The 11,433-nt window shown below is 39.5% G+C and overlaps 1 protein-coding gene across 5 annotated transcripts in view; it reads right to left on the reverse strand.

Moving 5' to 3' along the window:
* LOC115375782 (probable cation-transporting ATPase 13A3) overlaps positions 1 to 9,281 on the reverse strand; it is a 30,684-nt gene extending 21,403 nt beyond the window's left edge. For 4 of the 5 annotated variants that reach the window (XM_030075321.1, XM_030075320.1, XM_030075319.1 and 1 more), the window contains exons 1-6: positions 9,016 to 9,281; positions 7,004 to 7,073; positions 3,373 to 3,546; positions 1,050 to 1,229; positions 719 to 789; positions 401 to 484 (exon numbers count right to left, since the gene is read on the reverse strand). In XM_030075321.1, the coding sequence (XP_029931181.1) occupies positions 401 to 484; positions 719 to 789; positions 1,050 to 1,229; positions 3,373 to 3,546; positions 7,004 to 7,054 (560 nt within the window). In that variant the 5' untranslated portion in view covers positions 7,055 to 7,073; positions 9,016 to 9,281. Of the gene's footprint in view, positions 1 to 400; positions 485 to 718; positions 790 to 1,049; positions 1,230 to 2,778; positions 2,891 to 3,372; positions 3,547 to 7,003; positions 7,074 to 9,015 lie in introns of those variants that run through there. The other variant, XM_030075322.1, reaches the window with a different exon arrangement.
* Positions 9,282 to 11,433: the final 2,152 nt, after the last annotated feature.

The following is an 11,433-nucleotide window of genomic DNA, read 5'->3' on the forward strand; positions in this document are numbered from 1 at the left end:
CCTGTGAGGCAAAAAAAAAAAAAAAAATCTCCAAAATGTCACTTTTTCAAGACGTGAAGGGTGATGAGACCCTAAGTCAGAAGTATTACTCTCACCGTATAATGTTACTACATGAAATAAAATAGCCAGGCTTGTTTTTAGCTTGATGACAAAGCATTTTTTGGATTATCTGGAAGGTTTTGATAAGCCAAAGAAGTCAAGAGAATTTTCTCAACACATAGAAAAGCATTAAATTTATCAATTTGAGAAAAACAACAACATGAAAATCAGCAAAACTTAACTGAAAAGGTCTTTTCACAACAACAGCAATATGCAGTTTTGACTCGGCTGTTGTATGAGCAAGTACAGGTAAGCACCTTCAAGAACTAAATCTGTGTGAAGGCCTGGCCTGTGTGTGTACCTGTACTCCTGGCGTGCTTTACTGAGTCCAGAGCTGTGGTCAGAGTGGATGCTGGCACAGCTCAACTTCAGGTCCTCCAAGCCTCTAGAGAAGCAACATACACACACACACACACACACACACACACACATCACTACTGTAGTTTGTGCCGAATAACTCAACTTTCTCTCATTACTTCACCACATAAACAGAAACTCATCAACAGCGGTTTAATTTAAGGTTTTAAAAAATCAAATGATAAAATAATTATTTAAAAAAAAAAAAACAGCAAGAGTACTATGAGAACTCAAGAACTGTGTTTTTCAATGGGGTTCTTACTTGTATATTTCAAAGTTCTGTATCACGTCATTCCAGCAGTATTTAGTGTTGTGGTGGGTGAAGTAGTGGATCTAAGAGAAGAAGAGATGAAGAGGGGAAGGATGGTCAGATGTCTTAATCTATTTGTCTGAGGGAGTAAATACAAATAGATTAATAGCCACCACTTTCTTTTCCACTCACCAATCTACATTATGAACCTAAATAAACTTAAATATGTGCATCTAAGACCTACTTATCCTGCCAATCACTCACACAGATCATTCACCACCTACAACACTCAGATTCAGCTGCAGATGACCAGCCAATGACGAGAGAGAAGACACTTTCCCACCTTGACATGCTCAATATGAGCAAATATCCCATGGTGCTCCTTGGGTATGGCAGTGTGGGTGTGTTCCCCGTCTCCATTCGGCAACTGAGCAGTGACTGGCAGATCCAAATTATCAAAGGGCTTCTTGACTGGAGCCTGCATCACATGCACCTTGGCCCGGTACCACTGCCTGAACTCATCCTGCAGCAGCAACATATATATGCATTACATTTTTTCACTGTGAATGTGCTGAATTTATCTTTCGTGTTGTGTAACAGAGTGTAGCAAGGGGAAACTTTTAAAAATCCCCAGCATGAAACAACAAAATATGTAAAAATCTCTTTCAGTTACATAAAACATAAAACAAATCAAACAAGTGACTAAAACACTGCAAAACATTGGGAGGTTTCTTATCACCAAAAAGGCCTTAAAAAGGATTCTTTGTGTTTTTATGTCATTATCAGCTCTGACTGGCTTGGTTAGACTGGAGGTCCACCTTGTTGTCTAGCCCTGATTGTCAGGATCCTAGTGTTTCCTCCCCTTTTTTGTATTGGTTTTTCCCTGTCTCTCTGGGTCTGTCTCAATCAAAGGGCTGGATGACTTCTAGATCGCAGCCAACGGTGCCCACGTAGGAGGCGTCCGACGTAGGTGCCAATATCAGGTTTACCGGACCTACAAGTTTAGTGAATTGGGATGGTGTAGCCTGCGGAGGATTCCTACGTCATTATTATCGAGGCTTCCCGAAGCGCATTCGAGTGATGCAGCGTAAAATGCCGAAGTATGTTTCGGAGGTGTGTCAGTGAACACCTGTGTATGAAACAAAACGATAAGCAGCTTCAACGCTCTCAAGATGGACAACATTGATTCTGTAGTTTATTTTATTTTGTCTTCATGAAGATGCAGAAAATTAAGATAATTGTTACACCTCACAAATTGAAACAGACTATCCCAATTAAAGTAATTGTATACATGGCTACATTGTAACATACCTGATGTACTGATGGTTGCTATGGAAACATCATGCAAAATGCCTATCTAACTCATCTAACTAAACTTGCATTTACAGGTGTTGTTCGGATGCAGTTAACAGCTAAACCGAATCTATGGTGGTAATTATAGGCGTGAAAACTTATCAAAATGTCATGATATAAATATTAAGACTTTCTAAAACATGCTTAATAATTCTAGCAATGGTGGCTGATCCAGAAATTCAACTGGACCGAAAGGTACCCTGGGAAGTAGGCTGTAATGTCGGCCGCGAAGCATCATGAAGGTGTATCCTGCAAATTAGTCAAAAATAGGCTGGATCTGTTGGCTGCATTTGCAGGACCCTGCACAGTAAAACTGAATTGGGACAGCACTTGTCACGCCGCCGTGACGTAAGCAGCCTACAAATACGACCTAGGTAGCGTACAGCCTTTGAATTGGGACAAAGCCTCTGTGTCTGTCTGTCTGGAGCTGCATCACACCCACCTGCACACCTGCCAGTCCTCTACAATCAACCCACCTGCCAGCCATCTGCAATCAAGCCTCTCTGCATATAAGCCTGGTTCAGCTTTAAACTCCTCGCCAGATTGTTTGCTAACCTCTGTGGTAGTGCACAGAGGTTAGCAAACAAGATTGAAAGATTCTCTTTGAAGCTCTCGGTCTTGTTGCCTGATATTGTTTGTTTTGTTTTTTCCTAGTCATCCGTTCCTGTTTTTCCCTGCCACCACCTCACTGGACCCTGGACCTGCTTCCTCACACTCACCTGGATTCTCCCTGGTTTTTCTACATCTCCTCACCACCCGGCAATGACCACCAGCACCAGCTAAGACAGCCAGAACTCCTTGCAATAAACTCTTTTTGCATCAACCTTTTGGTTGTTTTTGTCTGCATTGTGGGTCCAGCTCTAACGCTCATTATGACACTGATTGGTTGATTACACTCATATCGAGACTGTTCCACAGTTACTCGTTAATCTCTAAAATAACAAAAACAGAAAATAAATGCCATTCTCTTGGACCGTGGCTTTCAAAGTGGGGTCCTTGAGAGGCTTCCAAAAGTGTCCTCAGCAAAATGCAGAGCAATTTAAGTCCAACGCAGTTTAACTGACTAGAAATTATGCCAAAAAGGTACGAGGGATTATTTTGTTTCTAACCTCACCACTTTGAACCTGTCGGTGTGTAAGTATAGCACCTAAAGAATTAAATGACTTAACACAAACCAAATCATCTTTTCATATTAGTGTCTCTATGGCAAAATCACTTCAAATGGGGGGCCTGTTTAATAAATCTCATCTTGGGGGTGCAGATCATGAAAAAGTTTGAATCCCCTGCTCTCAAATACCCGTCCTTTAACGTACCGTGGACCTGAGCAGCAGTGTGTGTGCGTCTCTGAGCGAGGTGTGTGTGCAGGTCCCCTTGACGCCCCACTCAGGAAGCCAGTAGAGCAGCAGCAGCAGCAGACCGCCAGAGCAAACGGCGCCGACGCCCACCAAGATCATCTTCCACACACAGGGCTGGTAGCCCCACACCTCCTGCACACACACGAAGCACATAAAGGACTGAAGAGTACGGAGTGTGAGGAGGAATACAGGGCGACTATACAGGCATCAGAGTTAAATTAAATGTCTTTTACACCCTATATTAATTTTAAAAACATAAAATAAATAATATTTTTCTTATTCAAGTATGTACTTTATTTTTGGTCCAGTTACCCAATTCCCCCTCGGGCATCAATAAAATATTTCTGATTCTGATTTAGTCTAGCCGTAGGTGGGAATGTGGTCAATTATTAACTAGATGACGCCATACTGTCAATATATCAAACAGTGCTTATTAGGTTAGATAGCAAGATGGTGCCTTAATAAATCAAACTATTTTTTCCCCAACAGGTACAGTACAGGCCAAAAGTTTGGACACACCTTCTCATTCAATGCGTTTTCTTTATTTTCATGACTATTTACATTGTAGATTCTCACTGAAGGCATCAAAACTATGAATGAACACATGTGGAGTTATGTACTTAACAAAAAAAGGTGAAATAACTGAAAACATGTTTTATATTCTAGTTTCTTCAAAATAGCCATCCTTTGCTCTGATTACTGCTTTGCACACTCTTGGCATTCTCTCGATGAGCTTCAAGAGGTAGTCACCTGAAATGGTTTTCACTTCACAGGTGTGCCTTATCAGGGTTAATTTGTGGAATTTCTTGCTTTATCAATGGGGTTGGGACCATCAGTTGTGTTGTGCAGAAGTCAGGTTACTACACAGCCGACAGCCCTATTGGACAACTGTTAAAATTCATATTATGGCAAGAACCAATCAGCTAAATAAAGAAAAATGAGTGGCCATCATTACTTTAAGAAATGAAGGTCAGTCAGTCCAGAAAATTATAAAAACTTTAAATGTGTCCCCAAGTGGAGTCGCAAAAACCATCAAGCGCTAGTGAGGGGCGATATGGACTAAAAATTTTACCACGATAATTTCTGGCATTTATTGCGATAACGATAAAAGTGACGATAAAAAATATAAAACAATTCAACTCCATCTTTTTGACTACAAATCTATCACCGCATTCAGTCTTGAGAACCCCACAAATACTGCTCAAAAATAATACTTACTGTAGTCAAATACGCTACTAAACTATACCAATTAAGTTTAAGTAGTACACCTGTACTGCATCCTTTGTAATCACCGCTTTTTTGCAAACTTTGCATATGACAGATGTTTGCTCCACGTCAGACTTACTGTAGCCAAACCAGTTCCAGATAATCGAGCTGGAGCCTCGTTTAGCAACGAGCTCTTCGCTATCAGCCCCGCCTTCCGCCATGCTTGTTATTGTGCTACATGTGTGAGCTGCCGGCTGCCAGCGGCGAGTGCGTTGCGCACATAATTACATCATCAACAGGAGTTTATCGGTATTATCGCGAGATGACATATTCTTACCGTGGGGAATTTTTTTGACGATATATCGCAAACGATAACATATCACCCATCCCTATCAAGCGCTACAACGAAATAAAACATGTTTTCAGTTATTTCACCTTTTTTTGTTAAGTACATAACTCCACATGTGTTCATTCATAGTTTTGATTCCTTCAGTGAGAATCTACAATGTAAATAGTCATGAAAATAAAGAAAACGCATTGAATGAGAAGGTGTGTCCAAACTTTTGGCCTGTACTGTAGCTGCAGCAGGTACGGGAATGGGAAGTACAAAGGCAGCATTAGTTTCAGTAGGATGACAGCTTTGAAACATCCTAAATGCTCACTCTGATGCAAAACCTGACTCATTTTGACAAGAAAAAGATGATTAATTTAATTAGATAAAATCTTTCATTTGAAATTGAAGTCCACATGAATTCAAATGTAAGACCATTTAATGACTTTTAACGCCTGATATTTCTAAAATTGAACTTAAAACTCGTTTTCAGGGGCTTTTTTTTTTTTTTTGGACAAATACTCTCCTTCTTATGCAATTCAGCATTTCAAGTGAATGCTAAGGTAAATCCCATCTCTGTAATTGAGTGCAGAGGTAACTTTTAGCTGGGAACATGGGCTTTATTAATTAGATGCCTTTGTGAAATGCTGTTACAAGCTTTGTAAGTGTCCTTTAGATGGTGTTGTAATAAATACTTTTTTTCCATAGAATTTCACAGGTAAGTATAAGCATTTTCTAGGATTTCTAGTATAAAGTGAGTCAGGTTAATCTACAAGAAGTACAAAGAAATACATGGATAAATAAAATGAAATAAAATGTTTTATGTTGATACTAAGATCTAATAAAGTCAAATTTAAGACTATTTCATGATTTTTAAGGCCTGGGATTTGTCAAATTGAATTTAAGACATTTTAGACTTTTTAAGCACTTATTAACAGTCTGGTTATTTGAAGGATGAAGGAAGTAGAAATCAGTTTTCAGTAAAGGATCAATGTGTTTAGACTTTGTGATAAGGAAGGCCTTGGAAAGGCTTCTTCCTGAACTCATGAACAGCTTTAATTGGTTGGGCATGGAGGCATTTTCATATTGAAATTTTTTAACTTGATGAGATAAACCTAACTGGGTATTGGAAAAAGGGTCAAAGATGAAGATGAAAGATGAAGATAAATATGAAATTACTTTTTCTGGGTCTCAGCTCTGTGCTGCTTACAGTCTGTTTCTAAACGCCAGCTTTGTGAAGCTCACAACACAGTTTCTGTTGAAACTGTATCATGCAGGTGTTGATCCAGTTCTCTGGTAATTTTTCGAGAAGTGTGTAATGTTTACCGGCTCTGTCAGTGAGCTTCATCTTGCAAATGCTGTTGCTCAATATAAATGCCAAGCATAATAGGAAAACTACTTCACCTTAGGCTATGTAAAACATGCCATATTTATTTTTATATAACATTTTCTTTCAAATAAAACTGTCAGATTCATCCTACTGAAACGGGCTTGGATGACGTTCTCCCTGGAACGACCCTGACATCAGACACAGCCACAGCAGATAGGACCCATTTCATCAGTTGCAATAAATAAATATATAAATAAATAAAATAAATTGTACTCTCTGTCCACCGAGGTCTCGTGAAAGTAAGTGTATCGTACAACTCACTGTCAGCAACAATATCAGCAGAAGTTTCCATGTCAGGCAGATGACGATACTTGATTTTAAAGCCAATACTGGCTGATACCGATAACGTGATGATATAATTGTGCATCCCAAAAAGCTGACGTAAGTGTCCTTTTTTGTTTAACTGTAACTTCCCAACAAATATGTCATCACTGTTATCCCAGCCAAACAACTGAGGATCAATTGCAAAATAAACACACACACCACCATTTTTTCTTTTCCTTTTTTCTCAATTTTTAAACAGATTAATTTTTTTGGAAGGCATTTTAAGATGTAAAGGACATTGAAGACACAGAGTAACCTACAAAATAATTCTGGTAAAAGCGAGTACTAGACAGACAGGAGAAAAAGAGGTCAGGTGAAATTTAAAAAAAGAAACTGACCATCTCATCCTCCAGACCCTGGCTGATGATCTTCAGCTCTCTCGTCTTCATTCTGCCACAAGTGCACCAACTACAAAGAGGAAGAAACAAATGCATAAATGAAACACTTTATTTCCCATTAACAGCTGTTGGCTGAAGACTTCTTATCGCACAAGTTAAGCCTTTTGCCAGGCCTGCCCAGTAAAGACTTTGATCTCAGTGAATAACAAAAACAGAATTCAGTCTTTGGCTTCTACAGTAATGACGGTCTAAATAGGGAAAGGTGGTCAGTGATGCATTTACGGCTCTAAAACCATCAGAGAAGAGACACAGACTTAGAGAAAGTGTAACATGACACAGCTCTTATCACACACTCCCATAACAACAACACAGAGATCTCAGCCTGTTTACACCGCTGGAGAAACCAGCAACGTTCACTTAAACACCTCATCATCCTGGCCCTGACCGTTAATTCCTTGTGGGGAAGGTTCTTAAATGAAAACGGAGTCAGCGAAGTCAAAGCAGCTGGGTTTATTTCTCTTGCAGCAAGGAGACAAATCAGTACAATAGTACAGAGTTATCTGAAGAAAAAGTTGAGCATGTGAGTCTTTATGTGCATGACTGTTGTCCAGTCATACATTGTTGCCTTGTCATATACGTCATTATTGCTATCGAGACTCACCTAGGAGGGAAGTAAGATAAGTGGGGGGCAGTGCAAGATGCTACGGTGCAAGATGCTACAGTTGCATTCTGTGGTGAGAGCGAACATGAACAACAAGAAGATACATGAGAACGCTATGTTCGAACATTGTGCACTGACACTCTGTTCTTTCTTACTTAGTATAAGCAGCACATTGTTCTAATATTTCTCCTTTCACTTTAGCAGAGATACAAAGCTGATATACTGTAATAAACACTTCAGGCATGAGTGCTGATACATCAGATGAACTGAACTCCAGGCAGAGTTAGAGTGCTTATAACATTACTACTTCTATGCTTGTTCCTAAATTGTCGCCACAAAATTAGTCAGTTCCTCCTTTTGGCATGTAAGCATTATTTGTCACCCAAATAATTTCTTTTCATCATACTAAAAAAGACAATAACACATACAGCAGGATAATTCCAACAAGATGGTGCTTCTTCTGTTTGCACTGATCCTCTTATTGTCACAAATACAACTTAAGTAAAATGAGCACTCAGTCCAGTAAATTGAGTACATACCTGGCATTTGTAAAAGTGGCTGTAAACAAATTCACACTCCTATCTGACTGTGATTACCATGTGAGCCACAATTAAGTCTCACGACACACTAACCTCAGTCTAACCTGCCATATCTACACGTTAACCCACGGCATTTTCCAATGATGCCTGCACAAACAACTTATATTGTTATGTTACACAATGCCAATAAACCTGCAACAATAAATGTGATGTGATTAATGAGTGCCTTATCTCTTTGAGGCTACAGGCTTGTATGTCTACAGACTGCAGTGCACCATGGCAACCCCATGTTTACATCATTTCTATCATATTTGGGTGTCCAGCTTCTCAGTTACCTGATCTCATTAAAACACACAGACTCCACAGCTTCACCTGCTGTAAATTAAAGCACAGTGGCATTAATCATGACAATAATCCAGCAGTAACACCAATGTAAGAGTCAGAGGTGGATATAGTTATAACGGTATTTCAGTACAAATTTCAGCAGTGTTATAACATTTTACACTGTTATTCTAGTGGTAAGGTTTTGTGAAAAATTTAATATTTTTTAAAAGAAAGGAAAATAACTTCTCACCTACTTTATAATAATAAAATTATCCCTTATTATTTAGCTACATAATCCAGGAGTTAAACCGTTCTCCAGTGATTTAACTCTTACCAGTATTTTAAAAAAAAAACAGCTTCATTTATTCATCAGGTTTAATAAATAGTGAGGCGAGCGCGTTTCCCTGCCTGCCGGACGTCACATAAACATCAATTCGCACTGTATATAAACACAAACGCATGCACTATTAGAATAATAATCAACTCACCAATGCCGCTTTCTATCAGCAAGTAAAACGACGCATAATCAGGTGTAACAGGTCTCCTCGAATGTGCAGTGCAACATGACCCAACATGTGTCCTCTGGAAAAAAAAAAAACGCGCGTTTACAATATCGACTGTGCTCGTTATGGAGCAAAATCCACAAAGCGCCCCGACAGGCCAAACTGCTCCATTCACCCTGCTGGAGGAGGAAGTGGGAAAACAGGATGTGAGGTCATTAGAGGACACTTCTTGGAGTGAATTTCTGCAACTTGGCTGCGATGAAGGCGAACGGGGACAAGGCAAAGCCCCAGCCGCAGGCGAGCATCCCCAACCCTGGTTAACTTTTAGTAATGGCTTATCTTTACCAGTGCAGGCGTGCTGGTTTAATAATTAGCAGCCCAGATGGGGAAAAAAGGCCTGGTGGTCACTGGGTGAACATCATGTTTTAACTGTGGGGCTGCGGTCACCCCAGTTCAGCAGAAAGAAAAACAGCTGATGTGTCACGAAATGTGTGTGATCTCAGGCCACTCAAACATCTCAAAGGTGTGTTGAAGTAAATGTTACTGGGTCTTAAAGTTTAGTTTATCTGGTCTCCTGTGGTCCATACATACAAATTTGTCAAAAACTGCCAAGCTCTTATGCATGAAATTGAACATCACAACTCCTTAGATGTACCAGTTTCAAGTTGTCTTATATCTAAAATCCTAACTAGATTTTTTTTTTCCACCAGCAACTTGCTATCTAAGCCAAAGAAGTCTGTTAAAATTTGTTCAAATGTAGTCAATAAACATATTCCTACTTAAAACTGACCTTTACACCTTCCTGCAATGCTCATTTGAATAAGAAAAAGATGATTTTTCCAAAAATGAGGTTTACATTTTGTTGAAGTTTATCGTGAAATGCTCTGATACCTGTAGACCCTCTGTGTTATTAGAGTCAGCCTCTCATGTTGGAATATTATTAAATCCTAATAAACATGTAGGATTCTTAAGGACAACAAGTGAGTTCATGCCAGCAGTGTAGGCCTACTACATTTTTCAGACAACCCATACAAAGGTTTTTGGGTATTTTTACAAAAAGAAGTGTACACAGTTCATTCAGGACAGATAAATTATGCTGTATTTACTCCTTTCGCATCTTGCTGAAGCATTAAAGCTGGTCCGGCTCCACATCATTGTCCTCCTGAAAGGGCAGTGAGTGATTAGTTCAGAGCAGGTTTACAGTGGTGTGCATGCAGGAGTCAAATAAGGACTGTGTTTACAACCTACAGATTTGGGGTTTATCCAAGGGAAGACTGTAAACACCAGGCTCACAGTCTAACAGGCCCAGAGTGTTAGAGCCACAGCCCCCATCCAAACTAAACTAAAATAAAACAGTACTGATGTCAAGATCTGGCCCCACAAGAGCTTAAAGTGACAGGCCTGCTGAGAAAGTTATCATCTCTGTCACCCTCAGCCTCTGACTACGAGGTGAGCTAATTCCTCTCTGTATCGTATGGGGATGGATTTGAAGAAAATACAAACAGCGCAAGAACAAAGACAAAGGCCATTTTTCAGAATGAGGCCGATCAAAGACCCACTGTTTCAGCACATGCTGCTACAAACTGGCATTTTCACTGATATCAGATTTTAATCAGTCGTTGACCTCTCTTGTTCAGCGGTGCTGTTTCAAATTAGTCGTCAATAATAATTAGTCTTCAGTAGTAGTCCTCTACTGTCTCTGCCTCCACGATCAGGACTGCCCGACTCTGCTATTGGCCAAATTGAGACTTGAAATATGTTTTTAACTTTTTGATTCTCTTACCATGAATTTTCAATTCAAGTGGTACAGCTGATTAGATTATCGGGTGGCAACTGCATGACTATGAGGCCACAACAATCATGCACCAATGTTTTTCTCTGCCCTTTTTGCAGATCTCTCTGTTTTGTGATGATTCCAGAGTTTCACATTCCTACCAAAACAAAAGCAAATCTGGAAAGAATAAAGTAGAGTTAATGTTTCCTCAGAGAGTAATACAATACTTTCTGCTAAGTCTTTCAAACAGAGTAGCCTGTGCTTTAACAGGTACACTGCCTTACCATTTTGATTTGGCCTCGTTTTGACTCATATTAACAGTTTTGTTAATATAACAGCTGCAGAAATGAACATTTAAGCAATCATTAATTCGTGGACAGCAGTCTCCATAGTAACCACTGGATGAAACACAGACATGGGCTTAACATGGTGTTAAAATTTAAAACTGATGTAAGTCAGCACATGGCAGACAGCAATACTGTATATGCAACAAAACCTAACTGATACATAATGTGCACTGTCCCAAAAAAACTAATAAGGCTGTTGAACAATCATATGTAAAGTATTTAAATTAAAATTTGTGAGTCAGATATGACTAGCGAGTGTCACTAACAATCCTGTCCTCTACA

The sequence above is a fragment of the Myripristis murdjan genome, chromosome 17 (genome assembly GCF_902150065.1).
Source record: "Myripristis murdjan chromosome 17, fMyrMur1.1, whole genome shotgun sequence".
NCBI classification, from domain to species: domain Eukaryota; kingdom Metazoa; phylum Chordata; class Actinopteri; order Holocentriformes; family Holocentridae; genus Myripristis; species Myripristis murdjan.